General features: G+C 40.6%; 2 protein-coding genes across 3 annotated transcripts in view; both read right to left on the reverse strand.

Moving 5' to 3' along the window:
• The window catches only part of ANO10 (anoctamin 10), a 261,033-nt gene that overhangs the window by 122,518 nt on the left and 112,578 nt on the right, over positions 1-25,937 (reverse strand). The gene's annotated exons all lie outside the window — the stretch shown is intronic.
• On the reverse strand, positions 8,134-9,083 carry LOC117083977 (60S ribosomal protein L18a-like). Its single transcript, XM_033212252.1, has one exon. The coding sequence runs from the start codon at positions 8,491-8,493 to the stop codon at positions 8,188-8,190; it is 306 nt and encodes a 101-aa protein (XP_033068143.1). The 5' UTR covers positions 8,494-9,083; the 3' UTR covers positions 8,134-8,187.

Raw genomic sequence — 25,937 nt, forward strand, 5'->3', positions numbered from 1 at the left:
TTGTTAAGAAAAGCTAGAATAATATCAAAGGTATTGTACTGGATAAAACTTAGGCAGATGCACAACAAAGATGTACTACCTCTCCCTTTTTATTAATGAATATGAAAATAATTTATAAATCATTTACTCAAACATTTACTGAGCATCTACCATATGCTAGGGATTGTCCTAAGTGGTATGGACAGAAAATGAGGCAAGACATACTCCATCTACTACCCTCCATTTCATTTTATTAAGATAATTGCTAATAAGAGCTGACAGTTATATTTTAAGTGCTAAATCAAAATGTCATCACATAAAAGTCATTTGTGAATCAAATGGAACAATCTCAACACAGATCTAAAACTCTTAATGCTTCCTTGGATCCTGGACCATAATACCATAATACTGTACTTGCGGTAAGCTCAGAGCAGGAAGGAATGGCCTGATGACAAATCACCCCCATCTTAATGTCCTAACATCCCCTATACTGTCAGTCGACCTTGGGTGTGTTCACACACAACAGCACACAGGAAGACGCAAAGTTGACGTGGCCTTCCTGTTTGGGCAAGGCATAATCTTAACATAGAAGGTGCCTGTTGCTCTTTATGGGCAGAAAAAAGAGCCAGTATCACTTACAATTGCACAGACCTCTTTGGTAGGGGCCAGCCAACCTGCACACCAGAGGCACACATGGGGAGTGAGGGTGGAATGTTGAAAAGTGATTTCCCAATGGCCCATTGCTAAGGAAATAGTCCCTGTTTTTTCAGCTCATACTTTACTGCAATGCTAACCTAGTGCCAGGCCCTATTCTAAGTCCTTTTCATATATTTACTCATTTAATGCCCACAGCAGCCCTATGAGGCAGAAACTATATTTACTCCCACTTGACAGATAAGGAAACCGAGGATCAGAGAGGTTATGTACCCTGGCCAAGGTCACAGTTAGTGAGCTGTCTATACGAGCCACATGGAGTGAGCTTCTGGAGATGCAAGTTGGGGTTAGTCAGAACTGATGCCTTAAAATGTCCTCGTCAAAGTTGCCTCTTCTATGCAAAATGATAATTCTGAAATCAGCAACCTAAAAAACAACAGCCATCTATTATGACCTCACCACTGTGCTACGTGTTTTATAAAAGAAAAGCCCAATCCTAACAAACCCTTTAAAGTAGGCACTTTAACCACCCATTTTACAGAGTAGGAAATTAAGGTCTGGAAAGTAACTTCCCCCAGCTAGTGAGATCTGAAGTCTGGATCTTAGCTGTCTGACTCCAGGACCCATGCTTTTTTCATTTCACTACAGTGACTGTGTGTGAGTGAGAAATTCCAACATCATCACAATCAGAAAAATAGTGGCTCTGTCTGCTCTGATGGTTTATGCTTGTGCTAACACAGGCTTTCCTCCTAGTGGGGAGAAGTCTTTGGCACAAGTAATTAATTTATATTAATGCTTAGCTCTCACTCCTATGTAGTATTCATATTTGACACAGTATAATTTTTTTCATTTTCAAACACAGATTATTCACACCATACATATGTAGCAGATAATTCAATAATAAATTGACTGTGATCAAACACTTGGCAAAAGCTTGAGAAGTCAAATAGCTTTTAAAAGTCTAATATATCCTTAGACTTCCAAACTGTCTCCATTTTAAGGTTAGAGCATCTAAAAGCAAACCAAAGTACCTATGTGATAACATTATAGCCCCTACAGAAATGCCTCCACAAGTTAGGGCACCTGAGAAACTATAGTGAACCATCTGAATGGTTTTCTAAAACTATCTTGAGGACATAGAGTATTGTGTAAATCCAGGTTCCCTGATCCTTTTGTTTAATAACAGAAAAGAGGCACTACTTTTTTCTTTTCACTTGTGCTAACACGAAAACAGAAGAGCAAGCAGTAAAGCCTAATTGTATAAAAACTGTATCATGTCTTACGCGGTAAGAACACACTGCCCCTCTTATCCCAGACGTTCTCTAAAAATTTCTGTACCTAATTATCCTATTTACATTTTGAACATTGTTCTTACTTTCTTTTTCAAGTAGGTGAAGTTAGAAATAAAAAAAAAATTAAACTTTGATATATTTATTAATTCAGAAGTTGGTCAATCTAAAGTTCAATAATCTATGAAAAATTATCAAATTCACAGGACTCAACAATAAAAAAGAACCAGAGAAGTAAAGACCTCTAATGAAATGCGATTGGTACATCTGCCCTGAAGAGAGCTTTTTCAAAGGAAGGAAAGGAGGGAGGGAAAAAGGAAAGTTGAAGGCTGCAGACATTTCTAAGTATTAAAGTGGGTAGACTAAGTAGGAGAAAAGTGAATTACCAAATGGTTGAAGTCAAAGTGTAATACTGGGACCTGAGAGACTTCTGGATTAAACAGATGAACTTAACGTCGGCTCTCCCCTCCTTCTGAATCACCATAAAATGACAGCCCACAGTGCCTGGGCCTTGGAGAACCCCAGGAGATAGAGTCTAGGCCCTCAGAAGGGCTGCAGAAGGACAGAAGACACTCCTTGTCCCCTCTCTGTCCTTCAAAGCCCCATGCCCTCTCTAACCCAGTGGAGGACAAAAGACTTCCTATCATGTGAGACTGGACTACAGACAGCACCAGGGGCAGTAACACAATAATGAAAACGCCTTTCCACTAAAAGAAGAATTAGGGAGGAAACAGAGACAAGGCAGAGATCAGAAGAAAAGTACAGAGGGATAACACTGTATTCATGAAATAAAGTACAGAATGCTATTTTCTAAAAGGAGGTGGGAACATTCAGAGAATAAAAAAGAGCTCTTGGATACTAAACTTACGACTGCTGACATTCAATAGAAGAATTAGGAAATATAGTTGAGAAAATCTCAAAATAGACGAACCCAAACAAACAAGGAGACACAAAAAAGGCGGAAAACATACAACAAATGGTAAGTCCAGAAAATGCAACAGAGGGCCAGAAATAAAGATAGAACATGGAGAAAAGATAATTCTCAAAGAAATAATTCAAGGATTTCACAGAACTAAAGAACAGGTGTTTGCAAGTGTTAAGTCCCACTGGTCAAGGAGACCACAAAGGCATATCATTGTGAAATGTCAAGACACCAGGGATAAAGAGAAGACTGTGGAAGCTTCCAGAGAGAATGAACAGACCCCGTGTAAAGGATCAGGGGTCAGGCTGGCATTAGGTTCTCAACAGCAATGTTAGAGGCAATGGGTAATATCCTCCAAATTTGGAGGGCAGATGGGCATAAAGATGTCTGCAGATATGCAAGATTCCAAACTCTCTCTCATGAACCTGCCAAGATAAAGGAGGAGGTTACAAGAAAGGGGGACGGTGCAGAAACGAGAAGCCAAGTGAATTCCCAAGAAGTTGGGAAGTGAGGACAAAAACCCTGCAGCCAGTTTGGAGGTGAACTGCCCAAATGGGAAGGGAACAACATAGTTCCAGGAATACCCTCTCCAAGGAAAACAACACAACACACTGAGAGGCTGTCTGGTGTGTTTAAGCACACTATGTTTAGGAAAGAATCAACGCATAGGTACACAGAAACCAAACAAAGAAAAAACAAGGCCGTTTTCAACTCAATTACGCTTAAGGAAACATAATCATGGCACACTACATAGTTATCTACAAATACAATTTGCACAATAATACAATCATTAAATATTGATTTAACCAAAAGTTGTGATGTGAAACTACACTGGCAGGATGGAACACAAAGACATTCATATTTTATAGTAGAGAGTCAATAAAACTGAAAAACAGTATTTAGAAAAATAGAGGTAAACAGCAGAAAAGGGCTAAAAATTTGAGTCATATACTCTAGGAAATTGGGACAAGGCAGAGACCCATTCTTCTGCTATTACTCTTAAAGGAATATTTGACCTTTAAAATTATTTATATGTATCACTTTCATAAAAACAAAATATGATTAGATAAAAAAGCTGAATTTTCTTGGTCAACTGTAAGTGAAAAAAATGAGTAAAATGTAGTTTTTAAATTATGGCAGGTACTAAGACTGATACTCAATTTGTGCCTATAAACCAAAAATAAAATTCTAAGCTCCCCATCTGACTGAGGGTCCTTCACTCAGCCAAGGGCATTCCAAAGCTAACCTGAAAACTAGTTCAGGCCATGATGGGACATGGGGGGTTGAACATGCCTCATTATACCCTCCTCCCTTTGGAATTCAGGCCCAGATGACCAGCATTAACATCAAAACAGAGACCTTAAGACTGACAGAAATGATAGGAAACATTTACAATCTATTATTTCTGAAGCCCACTATCTGGAGGCTTCATCTGCATGATAAAACCTTGGTCTCAACCATCACTTATCTTAACCCAGACATTCCCTTCTGTTGATTTTCATGTTTTTAAGATAATAACTCTTTCAACCAATTGCCAATCAGAAAATCTTTTAATCTACCTATAACCTGGAAGCCAGAGGCTTTCCAAATCACACTAAAATGACAGTCCACAGTGCCTGAACCTCGGTGAACCTTTTGGACCAAACCAGTGTACATCTTGTATGTATTGATTGATTGATTGATCTTTTTTTTTGGAGTCTTGCTCTTGTCGCCCAGGCTGGAGTGCAATGGCATGATCTTGGCTCACTGCAACTTTTGCCTCCTGGGTTTAAGCAATTCTCCTGCCTCAGCCTCCCGAGTAGCTGGGACAGGTGTGTGCCACCACCCCTGGCTAATGGTTTGTATTTTTAGTACAGACAGGGTTTCTCTGTGTTAGCCAGGATGGTCTTGATCTCCTGACCTCATGATCTGCCCACCTCGGCCCCCCAAAGTGCTGGGATTACAGGTGTGAGCTACCGCGCCCGGCCAATTGATGTCTTATATCTCCCTATAATGTATAAAACCAAGTTGTAGCCCAACCACCTTGGCACATGTTCTCAGGATCTCCTGGGGCTGTGTCACGAGCCATTGGTCACTCATATTTGGCTCAGAATAAGTCTCTTCAAATATTTCATAGAGATTGACTCTTTTCATTGGCATGCCTTTAGGAGAACCATGGGATCTCAGGATTGGAAGCCCCTGAACAATCATCTGATATGCCACCTGCTCCCCAGTGTGAGACCGGCTAGGTGAACTGTGAACAAACTCTGCCCCTAGGAACTGCTCCCAACACAGTTATGGGCCCCAAAACACCATACCCAGGCAAACACACTAACTTTTCAATAGTCAAAGATGGCCAGGCATGACCCTGAAGCCTCTTCTCTGCTGAGTTTCTACTTCTATTTCTCTCTAGCTTCTGAGGGGCTCTCTCTGAGTCCCAGACTGTGTGATCAAAAAGGCCTTAGGCAATAGCTCCTAATCTCACATCCCTCCAATCTGGGAGAGTAGCCAGACCAAGACAGACTACTCTTTGTGGCAATTTCGAACCTTGCAAGGATGGGCTGCAGGGTGGAGCCTAGGCTGGGTGCTCATGTGCTCACCACTGGCCAGGGAACAGGGCAGGGATGGGGACACAGTCCGCACCAGGAGCAAAGCTGTACCCTTGCAGTCAGCTGAGGGAGGAGGGTCATTCTCCAGGAGAAACTGGTAAGGGGTAGGCAATCCATGAAATAGGCCATGGATGGTAAAGAAAGAGAATGTTTATTAAATTTGTCTCTTAAAAGATTCAATTTTTGGTAATGTTTAAGAATTAATTATGTCTTCTCTAACTAATGATTTTATGCTATAAGCTTCCTGTGCTCTGGGACATGGAAGGATGATCAGCATCAAATGCCACAAAGCAGGAATTCAACAAGATGATCATTTGTTTTTAAGAAAATGTCTCTTTGTTTATTTCCTGTGGAAATAATGACTTCCTGGGTAACCATGGCAAGAGTAAAAAAAATCTGCTTCCAGACCTTAAACCTTTTACTCATAAGTTTAGTAATGGGACATTTTTATAGAGTTTTGGTGACTTTACAATTTTTGTCTTCAGGTGGTGTGTTTTTTGTTATTTCCATTTGCATTGTAAAATGGTATCTCATCAGAGGAGCCAAGCTGCTAGAAATAGATTCAAAAGTAACAGTTCATGTTGATGCCTCTGGGGTAACACATACACTCGGTCTGGTTCCTAACCATGCAATAGACACAAAAAACTAAAATCAATTGCCTCTCACATTGCTCAAAGATTCATAAGCCAATACTATTCACGTGATTGATAAGTGTTAACAGAAAAACAAAACTCTGTAAAATATCTCAAGATGTTTATACTGAGCCAATATGAGTGACCATGGCCCAGTGTTCAGTTTCAAGATGTCCTGAAACAGTGTGCCTGAGGTGGTTGGGTTACAGTTTGGTTTTATACATTTTAGGGAGACAGAAGTTACAGGCAAAAACATAAATCAATCCATGGAAGGTATACATTGGTTCAACCTAAAGAGGTAGGATACCTTGAAGCAGGGGCTGACAGGTCACAGGTGGATTCCAATATTTTCTGATTAGCAATTGATTGAAATAATTAAGCTTTGTTTAAAGACAAAAGAAATGCCTGAGTTAAGTTAAAGGGGGCTGTGGACACCAAGGTTCTTTGCTATTATTATTTGATACAGGGTCTCATTCAATTGCCCAGGCTGGAGTGCAGTGGTGCAATCACAACTCGCTGCAGCCTCAACCTCCCAGACTCAATGATCCTCCCACCTCAGCCTCTCGAGTAAGCTAGGGCTGCAGGCACACACCACCATGACTGGGTTTTTTGTTTGTTTGTAAAGATGGGGTTTAACCATGTTGCCCAGACTGGTATCAATCTCCTGGGCTCAAGCGATCTGCCCATCTCAGCCTCCCAAAGTGTGGGATTACAGGTGTGAGCTACAGGCCCAGCCAGACCAAGGTTCTTGTTATGCAGATGAAGCCTCCAGGTAGCAGCTTTCAGAGAACACAGAAGGTAAATGTCTCTTTTCAGATCTTAAAGGTAACAAATTCATTTAATCTCTCCTAGATCCCAGAAAGACCTAGAAGGGGAAGGCCTGGCCGCATTAATGGAGATATTTCTACAGATGCAAATTCCCCCCACAGGAAATAGTTTTGCAGGGCCATTTCAAAATATATCAAAGAAATATATTTTGGGGGTAAAATATTTTTATTTCCTTCAGAGTCGGCTGTCATGTGATGCTATACCAGAATCAGGTTGTAATTTGCTATCTTATGTGCCAGTCTTTGTGGCAACAAAGTGTCTGTTTTATCAGTTTAATAATCTCTATTTCAATGTTAATGCTAGTCAGTTGTGCCCAACTCCGAAAGGGAAAGGGTATAACGAGGTATGTCTAACCTCCCTTCCCATCATGGCCAAAAACACAGTTTTTCAGTTTTCTCTGAGGCCTTCCTGGCCAAGATAGGGTCCATTCAGTTGTCTGGGGGACTTAAGATTTTATTTTTGGTTTACATCATGGAGGTGGAGGCCGTGTTCTCCGTCAACACGCACGACCAATTGTCTAAGTATTTACAGTTTATGTCTTTTTTTTTTCTTTCTTTTTTTGCACCGGGGCGTTCCTGAGTTTATTTGGGGCACACCTGGGCGAAGGCCCTGAACCTAAAATGTTGGGCCTCCTGGTGGTGAAGCGTGGCTAGTGCTGACGGCGCAGGACCGGGTCGGGTAGCAGGAACTTTATCTAGGAATTGTGGCTTGACGGCCGGCCGGTGGCACTTACTGGCTGCGATCTCCTCCACCTTCATGATCTGGATGGAGTGGGCCTGGGCGCGGTGCCGGGCGCCTGTCTCGCTAGTACTGGATGACAGCACCCGTGGTGGTCGGGTCCTGGTATTCCCGGTGTCAGGCCTCTGAGCCCGAGCTAAGCCATCAAATCCCCAGTGACCTGCACGTGTACATCCAGATGGCCTGAAGCAACTGAAGATCCACAGAAGTGAAAATAGGCTTAACTGATGACAGTCCACCATTGTGATTTGTTTCTGCCCCGCCCTAACAGATCGATGTGCTTTGTAATTTCCCCCACCCTTAAGAAGGTTCTTTATAATCTCTCCCACCCTTAAGAAGTTTCTTTGTAATTCTCCCCACCCTTGAGAATGTACTTGGTGAGCTTCACACCCCCTGCCCCCAAAACATTGTTCTTAACTTCACCGCCTATCCCAAAACCTGTAAGAACCAATGATAAGCCCACCACCCTTTGCTGACTCCTTTTTCGGACTCAGCCTGCCTGCACCCAGGTGAAATAAACAGCCATGTTGCTCACACAAAACTGTTTGGTGATCTCTTCACACGGACACGTGAAACACCCGGTACATGTTGTGGGTGCCTCTACGGGAGTCATAGCACAGCCAGATGCCAAAGTTCTTCACCCAAAAGGGAGACTTCTCAAACACCTGCCCACAGTAGACAATCTCCCCTGAAGGCTTCTTCATCTTCTTTAACTGAGATAGGAAGTACCAGAAGCGGGTCTTGGCGATGACATCATTAGGCGCAAAGATTCGCATGCGGTAGAGGGGCGGTGTGTGGCATTTGGGGGTGGGCGGGCAGCGACCCACCACCTTGCACTCTCGTAGTGTGCCCAAGGCCTTCATGGCATCCTCTCCGCGCTCGCTGCCACCCGCAAAAGGTACAGTTTATGTCTTTATGGGTAATTGCACTTGAAGAAAATAAAAATATTTTACCCCAAAGTATATTTCTTTGACACATTTTGAAATGGCTGCCACAGGGCCAGCAGACAGAAGTGGCCTTGTAAAGCTGTCTCTTGTCGGGGAAATTTGCATCTGTAGAGAATCTCCATTAATGCAGCCAGGCCTTCCCTTTCTAGGTCTTTCACAGATCTGGGAGAGATTGAGTCTGAAACCTTTACAAGTCTGAAAAGACATGTTTACTATCCATTCCCTCTAGGGGTTCTAGCTATAAGGCTTCATCCACATAACAAGGCCACTTTTGCTAGCCAAGCCTCCTTTTTTCTCTCCCCTATAACCTGTCATGCCATTAAAACCTGTTTTGGGCCACACTCTGAGCCTGCGTTCTTTTTATAACCTCAAGGTGGTATATAAGCTTCTGTACCTTATTGAGGGGTTGGATCTTCATTCTGAAAGCTCCCATGTATGCATGTTAAATAAATCTGCCTTTTCTCCTATTCATTTGCTTTTTGTAAGTTGATTTTTCAGTGAACCTTTACAGGGCCAAGGGGAAAACTCTCCTTTGGCCCTTAGAGTGAACAGTGAAGGAAGACACAAGGGGCACAAGAGGATGCAGCAAGTTTTCACAATAAGACTAGGAGATTACACAGTTTGACAGGATGAACTCGTATTATTTTTCATTTCAGGTGCTCAGAACATGTAGTTCAATTAACTGATATTGAAATTGCACGCCAGAAAAAAACATATATTTCTCTTTTCTTTTCTTTGAGCTAGAAGACTAGTTTGCTACACAACAGTCTCTTTCCCTGGTGAAAAAAACCAGGGGTGAAATTTAAAACCTGTTTTTAATCTCATGACCATTAGAGGCCCTGATGTAAAAAAAAAAAAAAAAAAAAAAAAAACGACTATCTTACAAAAATCAACAACTACCTAAACATTTACAAATTAAAATCTCCTTTCACTGAAGAAGTATTCTGTTATAAGGAATCACTTGAAAAGAATAAGCCTGTAACAGTACCCTTTGCACCAAATAATGCCTTAAGGAACGTTCAGAAGTCCTTGAATATTATTTCTTCTGATCCTCACAGCAATTCCATTAGGCTGTTCTCAACGTGATACATGGATGACGGAAAAACAGCCTGAAGTCAGAGAAGGCTTGCGTAAAGTCACTCAGCTTACAAGAATCAGGGCTGCAGTCAGGCTTTGACATCTAGCCCTGACCTCTCTCTTTCTGATAAATCCAGTTTCCTTCCCCTTCTCAGATCTCCAACTATGCCACAACAAAAGTCTTGCATGATGTGTGTGTTCCTCTCCTCTCTAAATATTCCCTCCTGTTGCAATAAGTTTCCAGCCTAAAAATGTGAAATTTAAAAACTTTTTATCTAAACACTAAGTGAAATAAAAAGCAAAACAATGAGATAACCAAAAACCTGGCAACTTGGAAGGGGGAGAAGAAAAGTATTTTAGAGGACTCCTTTTAAAACAAGGTCATATTTTAAGATCATAATAGTGAAGATTAAAAACTCAGTAATACTCCACACCTTTATTAATATTGGGCAGTACGCATCATCACAGAACAGATATTTAATATGTACTCGAACTGGTCCAGACCCTAGAAAACGATGGAAGGCTCTCCCTAATTCATTCTAAGAAGCTAGAACACACTTAATACCAAAGTATGATAAAGAAAAACAGAAACCAATTTCACTTATAAATATTGATGCAAAGATTCTAAATCAAGTACTGGCAAACAGAACCCAGAAGTGAATTTGTTACAGTAGGTAGCTAGTCAGGCATAAGCAGGACAGGAAGGTGCTCCCAGCACGCATACACACACACACACACCTGGAATGTGAGATGACCATCAGGTGATGGTCAGGCGGTTGCTGACTCTCTTTCTAAAATAATAATTGATCACAGCCGGTGCCAGAGAAAGGCAGTCTCCTAATAGATAGAGAACACCTGAAACTGGTGAGCAGCAGTTTCCCGATAAGATCTCAGGAGTTGGACAAGTGGGCTCAGGCATGCATATTAAGAGGCAGAATGGCAGGGGGGGTGGGGTTTAAATGGTATATGACCTTCCAGGGACATCTGACTGGTAAGGACCTCAAGTGAGCATGTGTACAACTCCAGTAAACACACTGTGCATGCTCATCTCCCAAGCACTAGTAGGCTACTGTGCACGTGGACATCCCACCTCAAGGGAAGAATCAGAAGGAATCCAAGACCCTGGAAGTATGTCAACATACAAAACCCTAAGTCAGGCCAGGCACGGTAGCTCATGCCTGTACACCCAGCAGTTTGGGAGGCTGAGGCGGGGAGATGACTTGAAGTCAGAAGTTCGAGACCAGCCTGGCCAACATGACGAAACCCCATCTCTACTAAAAATGCAAAAATTAGCCAGGCATAGTGGCAGCGTGCCTGTAATCCCAGCTTCTCAGGAGCCTGCGGCATGAGAATCACTTGAACCAGGGAGGCGGAGGCTTCAATGAGCCGAGATTGCGCCATTGCACTTCAACATGGGAGATACAGTAAGACTCTATCTCCAAGAAAAACAACAAACAACCCTAAGTCAAAGGTCAAACTGCACACTTCATCTCACAAGTCACCTGCTTGGCCCTCTTCCAAGTGGACTTTACTTCCTTTCATTCACGCTCTAAAGCTTTTAAATAAACTTTCAGTCCTGTTCTAAAACTTGCCTCGGTCTCTCCTTCTGCCTTACACCTTGGTCAAATCCTTCTGAGGAGGCCAGAACTGAAGTTGCTGCAAACCTACATGGATTCACCACCAGTAACAAATTAACAGAAAAATATACGGAATACAATATAATAATATAACATGGTTTATTCCAGGAATGCAGAGATGGCTTAACATTAGCAAAACTATCAACATAATTTATTATGTTTTTAAGTGAAAAGATAACCATACAATAAAACATAAAGGTCGGAAGATGGCCGAATAGGAACAGCTCCGATTTACAGCTCCCAGCAAGATCAAAGCAGAAGACGGGTGATTTCTGCATTTCCAACTGAGCTCACCAGCATCAAAGACCAAAGGTAGATAAAACCACAAATATGGGGAGAAATCACAGCAGAAAGGCTGAAAATTCCAAAAACCAGAACGCCTCAGAAAAAACCAGAGGCCTCCAAAATAACACCACACATCTACTACCATCTGATCTTTGACAAACCTGACACACACAAGCAATGGGGAAAAGATTCCCTATTTAATAAATGGTGTTGAGAAAACTGCTAGCCATATGCAGAAAACTGCAACTGGGCCCCTTCCTTACACATTATGCAAAAATCAACTCAAGATGGATCAAAGACTTAAACTTAAGACCTAGGATCATAAAAATCCTAGAAGGAAACCTGGCCAATACCATTCAGGACATCAGCATGGGCAAAGACTTCATGTGTAAAACATCAAAAGCAACGGCAACAAAAGCCAAAATTGACAAATGGGATCTAATTAAACTAAAGAGCTTCTGCACAGCAAAAGAAACTACCACCAGAGTGAACAGGCAACCTACAGAATGGGAGAACATTTTTGCAATCTTCCCATCTGACAAAGGGCTAATATCTAGAATCTATAAAGAACTTAAACAAATTTACAAGAACAAAGCAAACAACCCCATCAAAAAATGGGCAAAGGATATGAACAGACACTTCTCGAAAGAAGACATTTATGCAGCCAACAGACATAAGAAAAAATGCTCATCATCACGGGTCATTAGAGAAATGCAAATGAAAATCATAATAATGAGCTACTATCTCATGCCAGTTAGAATGGCGATCATTAAAAAGTCAGGAAACAAGAGATGCTGGAGAGGTTGTGGAAAAATGGGAACACTTTTACACTGTTGGTGGGAGTGTAAATTAGTTCAATCACTATGGAAGACAGTGTGGCGATTCCTCAAGGATCTAGAACTAGAAATACCACTTGACCCAGAAATCCCATTACTGGGTATATACCCAAAGGATTATAAATCATTCTACTATAAAGACATGTGCATATGTATGTTTACTGTGGCACCAATAACAACCGCAAAGACTTGGAACCAACCCAAATGTCCATCAACGATAGAATGGATGAAGAAAACGTGGCACATATACACCAAGGAATACTACGCAGCCATAAAAAAGGATGAGTTCATGTCCTTTGCAGGGAATGGAAACCATCATTCTCAGCAAACTATCACAAGATCAGAAAACCAAACACCACATGTTCTCACTGATAAGTCGGAGTTGAACAATAAGAACACATGGACACAGGGAGGGGGACATCACACACTAGAGCGTGTGAGGCATGGGGGGCTAGGGGAGGGATAACATTAGGAGAAATACCAAATGTAGGTGATGAGTTGATGGGTGCAGCAAACCACCATGGCACGTGTATACCTATGTAACAAAACTGCACGTTCTGCACATGTAACCCAGAACTTAAAGTATAATTTTAAAAAAAAATAAATAAATAAATTCATGCTTCAAATAGTCGATAACGCCTATCCTTTAGGACATCAGACAATTTATTTAATATGCCATTTATTTATTGAAATTATTTAAAATAATAGCAACTAAACAGGCTTCTGCATTTCCACAAAAAAGGACCATTAGCTCTTGAATGAAGTAAGAAACACAATAAAAAATAATTTAAGGTTAAAAAAATAATAATAAAGGTTAAAAAAGCACTTGCTATACAATTCAATAGTTATTCCCAATTAAAATAAATAAACAGCAAACGACCTAAAATGGAAGTAGAAAAATATACTTAAATAAAAATCACTTACTACAAAACCTACAGCAAACAACTCATTATTATTATTAAGAGACAAGTCTCATTCCGTTGCCCAGGCTGGAGTGTAGTAGCATGATCACAGCTCACTGTAATCTCAAACTCCTGGATTCAAGTGATCCTCCTGCCTCAGCCTCCTGAGTAGCTAGTACTACAGGCACATACGACCATACTACGCTAATTTTTAAATTTTTCACAGAGACAGGGTCTTGCTTTGTTGTCCAGGCTAGTCTTGAACTCCTGGCTTTAAGCAATCCTCCCACTTCTACTTCCCAAAGTGCTGGTATTTCAGACACAAGCCACCACTCCTTGCCTGCAAACACTTTATTAAAGGGTGAAATAATAAGGCCATTACTATTCAAGTCAAGACTAAGACAGAGATGTTTGCAATATTGTTTTGAGCCCTAGCTAATGCCATAAGAGAAGACATAAAATAAATAGTATAAGTGGCCAGACATGGTGGCTCATGCCTGTAATCTCAGCACTTTGGAAGGTTGAGGCGGGCGGATCACCTGAAATCAGGGGTTCAAGACCAGCCTGGCCAACATGGTGAAACACTGTCTCTACTACAAATACAAGATTAGCTGGGCATGGTGGCAAGCACCTGTAATCCCAGCTACTCAGGTGGCTGAAGCAGCAGAATTGCTTGAACCCAGGAGGCGGAGGTTGCAGTGAGCTGAGATCATGCCATCACACTCTAGCCTAGGCAACAAAAGCGAAACTCCATCTCAAAAAATAAAAAATAGAATGAATAAATAGTATGAGTATTAGCAGAAAAAAGAAAACATGATCCTTATTTGCAGCTATGAGTAGGAACCCAAGAAAAACTAACAACCAATTATAACTAATAAGAGGGCTTAGTAGTTACGGGATATATTTTTCAAAAGTTCTTCTTTATAGTAGTAATAACTAGTTAAAAATGAAGATTGATTAGAAAAATACTATTTACAAGAGAAATAAATGCAATGAATTACCAATGAAAAACAAGGAGAGCACAGAGCTTATATGAAAGAACTATAAAATTTTATTGAAGTATACATAATAAACGATTGACAGAGACAGTGAATACGTTTTTAGGAGGATAAACTCATCACAAAAGTGTTACTCCTTCCAAAATTCACATACAAATTTAACAGAATTTCAGTCAGAGCCTAATGAATTTTGTTGAAGCTGAACTAAATAAGTTTAAAGTTTACATAGAAAAGTAAATGTAAAAGAATTATCAACAAATTTCTAGGGAAAAATTGTAGTAGGAAAATTTTTAGGAACAATTTCACCCTATCAAATACTAAAACTGACTATAACAACTATAATCAAAACATTATGAATTGGCTCAAAAACAGACAAAAAGGTCAGTGAAACAGAAAATAATCTCAAAATACATGTGATAAAAGTGTACTTTAGGTTACTGGAAAAGATAGTTTAATAAATCATATAAATGACTATTCCTTTGGAAAATACGAAGTTGGACTCTTACTTCAAAACAAAAATAATGAAAAAGAGTAATTTTGAAATTAATGCAATATCTAAATGTAAATAAGACACATAGCAGGCCGGGCGCGGTGGCTCAAGCCTGTAATCCCAGCACTTTGGGAGGCCGAGGCGGGTGGATCACGAGGTCAGGAGATCGAGACTATCCTGGCTAACACGGTGAAACCCCATCTCTACTAAAAAATACAAAAAAAAAAAAAAAAAAAGACACATAGCAAACAACATTCAAAACTCCTCCAAGAAATTCTGAGGATTATTTGGAAGTCTTAAGCATAACAAGAAACCAGGAGAAACAAAGAAAAATACACACTTGAGTTATATAAAAATGGAAAAAAGTATGTATGTAATATATGCCAGAGACAAAATGAAAATACTAAACAATAGGAGAAAATATTTGTAACATGTGACCAAAGAGTTAATATACTTAAAATACAAAACTGCTGCAAATTCACAAGAAGAAGATAAACCACACTCAAAGGAAAAATGAGCTTAAGGCATGTGTCGGCAACTTCACAGATGAGGCATGGCAAGTGGCCATTCAACATAATAAAAAAGTTTTCTTTCTCACTGCTGGTCAGGAAATTGAACCTAATGCCACCTCAGACAACATTTTGCCTATCCAATTTGGGAAAAATTATTTTTAAGAGCAAGTAGGCAGTAAGGTATATGAAAATTGGGCTGTCATAAATAACTTATCAGGACACTTTTGGAAATGATCTCACTGTACCTATAAAAAATAGTGCCTACTCTCTGATCCAGCAATCCTGGTTTTAGGAATATATACTCTATTGAAAAAGGGTATGTGTATAGAAAAGTTACATTGCCAGTAACTCAAAATATTGGAAAACAATCAGAATGCCTACTGACAGGAGAAAAGCTGGACCTTGTGGAATATTCTGTAGCCATTACAAAGAGCAAGGTATATATTTATTTACCTGTATATATTGACATATGCAACCCCACTGTAGCCATGACAAACATGGTTCCCTAGTGGTCTATCCCTAAGGAGTGTCAAATTTCAGAAGCACAGATCAGAAACCAAAACCTAATTTAAGAACAATTCTATTCTTTTTTTTGAGGCCAGCTTGAGCTCTGTCACCCAGGCTTGAGCGCAGTGGCACGATCTCGGCTCACTGCAACCTCCATCTTCCAAGCTCAAGCAATCCTCCTACCTCAGCCTCCTGACTACTTGGGACTACAGCGGCATGCCACCATATCTTGCTGATTTACATTTTTTTGGGGGGGCGCGGGGGGGAGCAGGGGCAGAGACAGGGTTTCACCATGTTGCCCAAGCTGGTTATTCTTTTTTTTTTTTTTGAGACGGAGTCTCGCTCTGTCGCCCAGGCTGGAGTGCAGTGGCCGGATCTCAGCTCACTGCAAGCTCCGCCTCCCGGGTTTACGCCATTCTCCTGCCTCAGCCTCCCGAGTAGCTGGGACTACAGGGGCCCACCACCTCGCCCGGCTAGTTTTTTGTATTTTTTAGTAGAGACGGGATTTCACCGTGTTAGTCAGGATGGTCTCGATCTCCTGACCTCGTGATCCGCCCGTCTCGGCCTCCCAAAGTGCTGGGATTACAGGCTTGAGCCACCGCGCCCGGCCTGCCCAAGCTGGTTATTCTATTCTTTATTCACATATTTTGCATGGTACTTACCATGTCTCCCCCTTTGTTCCCACCAGTTTTCTCCACACTTCACCACTATGAAGCTTCTTCTTTGTCCTCCACCCCTGAACCAGAGCAACCAACTAAACCAAGCCCAAACCAAAATTCAAATCCTGCTCTGATTTTTGTTCTCTTCTCCCTTTCTCCTCCCTGTTCTGGAGATGTACAGTGATGTAAGCTCCTTCCTGTTCCTGAAGATGTACAGTGATTTAGGCCATGTCCTCCCCAAGCTATGGAATTTCCTATCTTCATATGTTGCATCCTTAAAGACAAAGAACAACCCTACTTGGCAGTACGGGGGTAGGAGATAGGACTGGGCTAGCAATTGCAGAATTTTCTTTGGTAGATGGGATGAAGAGTACATATGTGAGCACTTTTTCTTATTCTGTCACATTTCAAAAGATTTTTGTGATTTTGAATTAAGTGCAGACAATAAACCTACTGGAGGGTAAATGTGTGAGTAATTCCTACTGCCTCACCCCACAGGAGGCAAATACAAACTTATCTAGCACACAAAAGTCAGCGTGTACACAGAAGGAAATATCTATAGTCTTTATCTGGTTGCAATAAGCAAGTAATGCTTTCGTATTAAAGAGAAAAGATAGAAAACCTTAATAGTTCACAAAACAAAGAAAAGTATCCCCTAGTCACATAACCCTGTCTCCTTACATGCTTCTTTTACATCCTCTTTCTTTGGGAGAACTTTCTTCAGGGTTTCAACCTTTGGCAAACAGCACATACTCCTTCTGCTCTGTTTTTTCCTGATTGCAGAAAACTCTAGTCCCAGAAAGGTAGAGAAAGGGCCTCCCTTTCAGGCTTGTGTTCCCTCAGCAGGGTGGATCTAAGGCTAGTTAAGGAATCCACCCTACTGAATCTTTGTGATGCTGTTCCTAAGACAGACATCCTGTGGAGCCTAAGTCCTTGGAGTGAGGGAAAGCAGGCGCCCCTACCATCTCCCAGATGCCCTCTGCCCTCCTACAGAACCTTCCTATGCCTGTGGTTTTCATGGGGGAGGGTAGCAGCATGGAGGGGGATTTGTATATTTCTGTGATATATATTTACATATTTATATGAAATATATTTATATTCTGTATTTCTATTAATTCACCTCAAATACAATATTTTTGATACTGTTTTGCTGTGATATATGAAAGGAAAAGCCAGTACAAATTGAGCTACTCTAAACATAGACTTAAAAGATCTGAAAGTGGAAATTACGAATGTATCCTAATAGTGATGCTTAATTGTAATTCTGTTGCATCATCTCTGTACTTCTTATGTGGAATGACTCATATACTGTGTCCCTATCAGCATAAATTCTCAGCTGTGAATCAAGCATTAATCTGGTAATTATTTTAAAAGGATGTAAGTAGCATCAAATTTTCTGTTCATGTATTTTTTTAGAAAAGCATGAAACACTGAAGCCTTGTTCTGGACTGCAAAGTGTCTATGTGCAGCAGGATAAGACTTGATGCTTGGTTTAGCCACTGACTGGCTGTTGGCAGGTACAGCAAGGAGACAGTGGGAGTTTTCCTGCCCACTTCTTGGGAAGCCACTGGCTGTTCTGGCCTTGGATACTTCTAATGCCTCCCCAGAAGATGGATGGTACCCAGCGGGCAAGCCAATTGCCCTCCACCTCTGCAAAATCCAGCTGATTGAGGGAAGAACTGTGCAGTAGAGCAGATGTGACCTAACCTGGGAGGACAATCCCTGATGGCAGTGTTACCTACCAATTGTGTCAGTAGGAGAGATTTGCCCCCAGCATGTCCTAGAAAGTAACAGAAACTCTGATGGGATGGCATGTTGAGGGAAGAGTGGGGAATAAACACCACCTCCCGTGGCTTTCAAAGCCTGCGTAAAAGATCCCAAGTGCAAAGCTTGGCACAGAGGAAACCAGCCATTCCCTTCCCTCTACTTTGTAGTCTGGACTATGCAGCTTACTATAGCTGAGATTTACTGATGCTGTCCTTTGTTTTTCAAAAAATATAATCCTCCCTCTTATTTGTGCACATCCCCAGAGAGAAGCAAAGAGCAGTCAAAACATGAATGGGACTGTCCTTTTCAGCAGATGGGGCAGGAGGGGAATAAAATTCAGAAAAATAAGATATAACATTTCTTATTTATACAAAATAATTTAATCCTTGCTATATGCATATAAGGTAAACACACATACACAATTCATTGTCAAATGGTTTTGCAATGCAACAGTCTTGAGGCTGTGGTGCGCGGGCACTGGGGTAAGTCCCCAGACCTGATTACCTGAGGTGGTGGTGAATACTGAGGAAGAAGCTAAAATCACACCAAAACCAGGGGATTACGTTGAGCCTTCTCCACCAGAGTTGCAGAGCTCATGTAGAGAAATCACTAGAGAGAGGGGCAGTTAAAGTGTTTGTCCTTGTTTTTCACATGTGTCTTCAAATTTCTAACAATGGCACAGGCAAATGCAGAGTGAAAAGAAACTCCGCAAGTATTTCTCAAATGATACTTGTGATAGGGTACAGAGACCCCATCACAAAGAGTTTACAATCTTTTACAGTTGCAGAACCCAGTCATGAAACAAATATAAAACATTTCCACAGCCATATACAGTCAAGTGTATACTTCAAATGATATACCTCCATAGAAGTACACTGAATGCTCTAGATGGGGAAATGTTTACTAGGGAGGGCTTGGCAGAGGAAGTCTGTCTCAGATTGGGCATCAAAGGAAGTAGAGGAAGTAGGCCGACAGGAGGAGTACTGAGCAGGAGAAGAGGGCATTTGCAAGGCACAGAAGCCAGGATCAGCAGCAGTGCAAAAACTGGGTGCTAGAGAAGACAGTCAGAAATGCAGGCAAACCATACTTCCCACTATTACCTTCTTTCAACTATCTAGGATATCATAAACTGTAAGACACCATAAGACATACCATTCTCTCATTCACCACCAAGAAAAAAAAATACTGCCAATTAAACAATTACACAAAGTGTTCTTATTACCTAGAATTCTAATTTGAAGGACTCTTTTAAAACTTCTTTAGATAGATTTTTTTTTTGTCATCACTCCTGTGCTACATACAAAATGTAAGCATAATATGCTGGTTAATGTACTACTAGATTTTTTTTTTTTTTAAGACAGAGTCTTACTCTATCACCCATGCTAGAGTGCAGTGGCGTGACCTTGGCTCATTGCAACCTCCGCCTCCTGGGTTCAAGCGATTCCCCTATCTCAGCCTCCCAAGTAGCTGGGACTATAGGCGTGCACCACCATGCCCAGCTATTTTTTTTTTTTTTGTATTTTTAGTAGAGACAGGGTTTTGCCATGTTGGCCAGGCTGCTCTTAAACTCCTGACTGCAGGTGATCCACCCGTCTCAGCCTCCCAAAGTGCTGGGATTACAGGCGTGAGCCACCGCACCCAGCCCCAGGTACTACTAGATCTTTTAAACATTCAGAATCTAAGACTTCTAAATCAAATTTTATCTCAGAGTTGACAATGCGCAAGTTTTCCAATACAGAATCCTCTTATGTGGCCTCAGCAGTGTCAGTGATGCAGTAGTCCTTAAAACAGTGCTTCACCACTCTATCTGGGATTTCCTTCCAAGCCGCTGGCACCCATTTGCAAGTTCCCATGCTGGTGCTTTTTCTGATCTTATCAAAAGGAGTCAATGTAAGGTTTACAGCCCCACCCAGAATTCATTTTCTATACTGACTGAAACCATGAGGAGTTGCTGTTGCCAAATCACAGTACCAGGAATGTTCCAGTGTTGACATTCAAATCTGTGCACATGTTGACGATGGCAGCTACCTGATAGCCACTGTAAAATATATTCAATTTCAGAGGTACTAAAATGTGGGAAAAGTTAACCTTAGGCTCAGTGAAATGTGGTGGTATGATCTCTTAAGCTTCTTTCCTAAGCTATAACTCTACAGGTAATAATAGTAAAACCACTCTTGAATGTAATTAACTGAAATCAGGATTTGCCTTTTCAACCCTGAATGACACTTTCGTATACAAACACAACTATTACAGAAATTATCCTAATAAATATCTTACTTTATCAGTGTAGGTACTCTGAATTGGGTTGGCATAATCTTAGAAAGTTTAGAAAGACTCCATAAGCTTTGACATCTACATGACTTCCTATAGTTCAACCTAGAATGGTGGTTAAAAAGAATAACAAGAGCAAAAACAGAAGGCAGAGCATCTTATAACACAGGTATGTAAGAGGGCCGGGGAGGGCGCTGTATGCAGAGTTGAATCAACTCAAATCTCTCAGTGAAAAAATTAGTTGTATTCTGAAACAGAAGATGTCATCGTCCATTAGTATAGCTATGAAGAAATACCTGAGGCTGGGTCATCTATAAAGAAAAGAGGTTTACTTGGCTCACGATTTTTCAGGGTGTACAATAAACATGGCACCAGCATCTCCATCTGGTGAGGGCCTCAGGTTGCTTCCACTCATGGTGGAAGGTGAAGGGAAGCCAGTCACATGGCAAGAGAGGAAGCAAAGGGAGGGGAGGTGCCAGGCTCTTTAACAACCAGCTCCAGCAGGAACCAACAGAGTGGGAACTCATTTGTTAGCACAAGGATGGCACCAAGCCATTCATGAGGGATCTGCCTGCATGACCCAAACACTGCCCATTAGGCACCACCTCCAACATTACAGATCAGATTTCAACATGAGGTTTGGAGGGACAAGCATCCAAACTATAGCAGGAAGTGTAAAATCTTATAAATTCCCAACACTTTAAAAAGACAATAAAACACAAAAACAATGCCACTGATCGAAAAATGAAAAATCTAGAGAATCTAAAACACTGAAGGGGACCTGAGAAATCACGAGGTCAAAGCTTCTTAGCAGAGAGGCAGAGGAAAGCAAAGGGAAGAAAGGTTGAAAGAGGCCAAAACACATTCCCTGGATGCAATGAAGACTAAGATTGTTACCCTGACAAGAAAGACAGCTCATTATTCACCTTCTACTTTGCCACAGAGCCCAGCATAATAATGTCTACACATGACTGATATTCTGCTGAATGGAACTAAATCTGTCCAGGGATTGGTGGAAAGAAAGGTGGTGGAAGATGACAGTGAGTATTATGGAGAAGGGGAGGAAGACAGACACAGACCCCAGCCAAGGAGCTACCAAAATGATCTGTCTCAAATTACTTCACCCACATCCCATTCTGAGCCAAAGAGTACAAGAACACCAGTATAAACGATGGTCTCTGTTTGGTGATTTTCCATTTTTCTCCTTACCTCACACCCATTAGGATGGCTACTACAAACAAACAAACAAAATCAGAAAATAACAAGTGTTGGTGAGAATACGGAGAAATTGGAATCCTTGTGCATTGCTGGTGGAAATGTAAAATAGTACAGCCACTATGGAAAACAGTATGGAAGTTCCTCAAATAATTAAAAATAGAATTACCATATGATCCAGTAATTCCACTTCTGGGTATATATCCAAAAGAATTGAAATCAGGGTCTTGAAGAGATACATGTACACCTGTGTTTATAAAACATTATTCACAATAGCTGCTATAGTTTGTATATTTGTTCCCCCAAACCTCATGTTGAAATCTGATCCCTGATATTGGAGATGGTGCCTAGTGGACAGTTTTTGTGTCATGGAGACATATTCCTCATGAATGGCTTGGTGCCATCCGTGCTGTAATGAGTGAGTTCTCACTCTATTTGTTCCTGCCAGAGCTGACTGTCAGAAAAAGCCTGGCACCTCCCCGCTTCTCCTGCTTCCTCTCTCACCATGTGATCTCTACACACCAGCTCCCCTTCACCTTGCACCACAAGTGGAAGCAGCCAGAGGCCCTCACCATATGGAAATGCTTGTGCCACACTTCCTGTATAGCCTGCAGAACCATGAGCCAAATAAACCTCTTTTAAAAACAAGTTACCCAGCCTCAGGTATACCTTTATAGCAACACAAATGAACTAAGACAACAGCTAAAAAGTAGACACATCACAGTGTTCACCAACAGATGAATGGATAAGCAAAATGAGGTACGTATGTGCAAAGGAATATTATTCAGCCTTAAAAACTAAGGGAATTCTGACATGCTATAGCATGGATGAACCCTAACAACATTATGTTGAGGGAAATAGGCCAGCCACAAAAAGACAAGTACTGTATGACTCCACTTGTATCAAATACCTAGTATAATCAAAATCATAAAGACAGAAAGTAGAAGGGCTATTGCCAGGATCTAGGTGGAGGGGATAATAGGGAGTTATTGTTTAATGGGTATAGAGTTTCTGTTTTACAAGATGAAAAGAATTACAGAGGTGGATGATGACTGTGATTGCACATTATGAATTTATTTAATACCACTGAATTGTACACTTAAAATGGTCAGGACAGTAAATTTTGTATTATGTATATTTTACCACCAAAAAAAAAAAAAAAACTGGGAAAAAGGAAAACATGCAAACTAACGGAGAATACTACAGTTATGAATGTAGTGATCCAGGCATTGGTTAGAGAGATCCTTTTATATAGGCAATAAAATCAAGCTGTTAAACATTATAGGATTCAGAAATCAGAACAATATGGGCTCCCTCTAGTGGTTTAAAACACCTTTAAATACTCTCATACTGAAAGGAAGATTCTAATTTATTTTGATTTCTTGGTGAGGGGTGGGGAGAGAGATCACCTAATTATTTTCTTCTTGGGAAATCTAAGTCTTACAAGTAGATCACTACTAATATTCATCCCAGGAGATGAGGAGAGGGGAGTAGGCCCATAGATCAAATGTGATGTGATGGCTCCAAAGCCACAAGGCAAGTTTATCTACTTCCTTCAGGATCCATCAGAAGCTTAAGCAGCCATGAATGAAGAGAAGGGGGCAGAGCTAAGCCATATGACAAGGAAGACAGGACAAAGAGAACAATATTAGTCAAAGGGGGAGTGAGCTATCACCATAACATAAAAAATGAATTTTCTCATGTGGCTATGAAGACATCTCTGAAAAAAAACAAATAAAAGAGTTTCAAACAGGTTTCAGGCCAAGCCCAGCCTAAGTTTATAGGCTGCCTTGGCTGCTCTGACAGTTAAGATTTGTTTGAATTTCTCAGTGCTGTCATACAAAGAGAGGTCTCATCACTTCAGTCATTTATCCTATTAAAAACTGTACTCTCATCAAGTGATTTTTATTATTTTAAGGCTGAAAGAGGATTTTTTTTCACAGTATAGCAAATCTTAGGAAGGCTGCCATTTGCACTGAAGGTTTGAGTCTTGTTATATAACACCTTGTTAAATAAAATCTTGTTATAATAAAGTGTTGGGGATTGGCTGGGCGCAGTGGCTCACGCCTATAATCCCAGCGCTTTGAGAGGCCGAGGCGGTGGATCACCTGAGGTCAGGAGTCCGAGACGAGCCTGGTCAACATGGTGAAACCCTGTCTCTACTAAAAATGCAAAAATTAGCTGGCATGGTGGCAGACACCTGTCATCCCAGCTACTCGGGATGCTGAGGCAAAAGAATCACTTGAACCCAGGAGGCAGAGGTTGCAGTGAGCTGAGATCGCGCCACTGCACTCCAACCTGGGTGACGAGTAAAACTCCGCCTCAAAAAATTAGATAGATAGATAGATAGATAGATAGATAGATAGACAGACAGATAAAAATAAAGTGTTGGAGATCTAAAGTGAGATCTACAGGTGAAAAAAACCAATGCAAGTAAATCAAAGGCAAAGGAGAAGCATGAAATATCTCTGCTAAGAAACGTAAATAACAATTATGAAACAGATGGGCAATGTAATTGGTACCTAGCTGACTGCAACTGTAGCTGTCTATGATGGCACAGTTTTCTGCCATTGCTGAGAGAGTTACTGTTCATAAAAAAATCAGATTAATTTATGTAGTTTAGAGGAAAAAGCCTTTTCAACAAAATATCAGAGAAATGACAGAAAGAAAATTATTCTTTTTTTTTTTAAGACGGAGTCTTGCTCTGTCACCCAGGCTGAGGTACAATGGCACGATCTCGGCTCACTGCAACCTCTGCCTCCTGGGTTCAAGCGATTCTCCTGCCTCAGCCTCCTGAGTAGCTGGATTACAGGCGCATGCCACCATGCCTGGCTAATTTTTGTATTTTTGGTAGAGACAGGGTTTCACCATGTTAGCCAGGCTGGTCTTGAACTCCTGACCTCGTGATTCTCTCACCTTGGCCTCCCAAAGCGCTGGGATTATAGGTGTGAGCCACTGTGTCCAGCAGAAAGAAAATTATTCTTGAATCCATTTCAAAAAATTTATCAACCAGTCCAAAGTTTCTTTCAAAGAAGATGGTAAAAATCTGAACAAAGTTCTTTTGAATTCTGTTAAGTGCCATGAGAGTTGCTCTGATTTGCTTTAGTAAAATTTAAGTAGAATGCATGAAAACAAAAGCAGCCTCTGGTATAGTATGAGATAGGATTAGCATAAATAAAATGCCATTGAGTTGTTAAATACTATCTAAGTTCTACACTAAATAGCATGCCACTTACACTTGAAAATAAATGTAATTACGTACAATGTTTACAGTAATTTCTATAAAATGTTGGGCATCAGATCCCCAGTTAGAATCAAAATTTTCTGTCACATCACTTTTTCTATGAGAAAATAAGATTCAAATTAAAATTGTTTTAATTGTCAGAACATTTTTCTGCTGAGCATGAGGACTGCCTATAGGCTGGATTCCCTCAACACTATTTCACTAGTAAATTGACTAAGAAGCATGTGTTTTTCATGAGATGTCATCATCTACATGGATTTACTCAGGTACCAGTGAAACCCAAAATTATACCACATCAAAGCCCTTTATGTGAGGCATGCTCCAAAACCTCAGTTGGCTTTCTTACTCATCAGGAATGATATAACACATTTTCTTCACATGCTCTTTTCAGTAAGTCATCTTTCAGATCACAGAACCAAAACACTGTCATTTTGTGATAGATATTCCAGAGAAGGAGGTGACATACACATTCACGAAGTCAAGACATGAAAAACTGTCAGCCAGTGGGTTTGAATTTGTTATTATTCTGCAGTTTTCACATTATTTATTTATGTTCAACTAAATAATATGGTCCCTGAGGGCAAAGATTATACTTTATTCTCCCTATAGGGCCAGGATATTGAGTATGCATAATAGGGCTAAAAGATACTTGTGGAAGAAATTATTTTATGTTTCAATCTGTAGCAGAGAGACATGTGCCTTCTTTCTCAGAACAGCTAAAAATGATAAAGGATTTAAGATGTAAATTATTAAAGAAACAAAGAAAAAATATTTCCCCCAAATTCCGATGATGAATAAAATATGTTTAAGATACAGTGTTCCTGCAAAGCTATAATTTGGAATGAGTACACTTTAATGCGTTTTACTCTATGTGTGTTAATCCTCACCTTTAAAATAAAGATATAATGCTCTTACAGTATTATCTAGGACTTACTTGACACAAACCATTCATAACGTCGT

Source organism: Trachypithecus francoisi, unplaced genomic scaffold, assembly GCF_009764315.1.
Source record: "Trachypithecus francoisi isolate TF-2019V2 unplaced genomic scaffold, Tfra_2.0 Lachesis_group0, whole genome shotgun sequence".
In the NCBI taxonomy this organism is placed as follows: Eukaryota; Metazoa; Chordata; class Mammalia; order Primates; family Cercopithecidae; genus Trachypithecus; species Trachypithecus francoisi.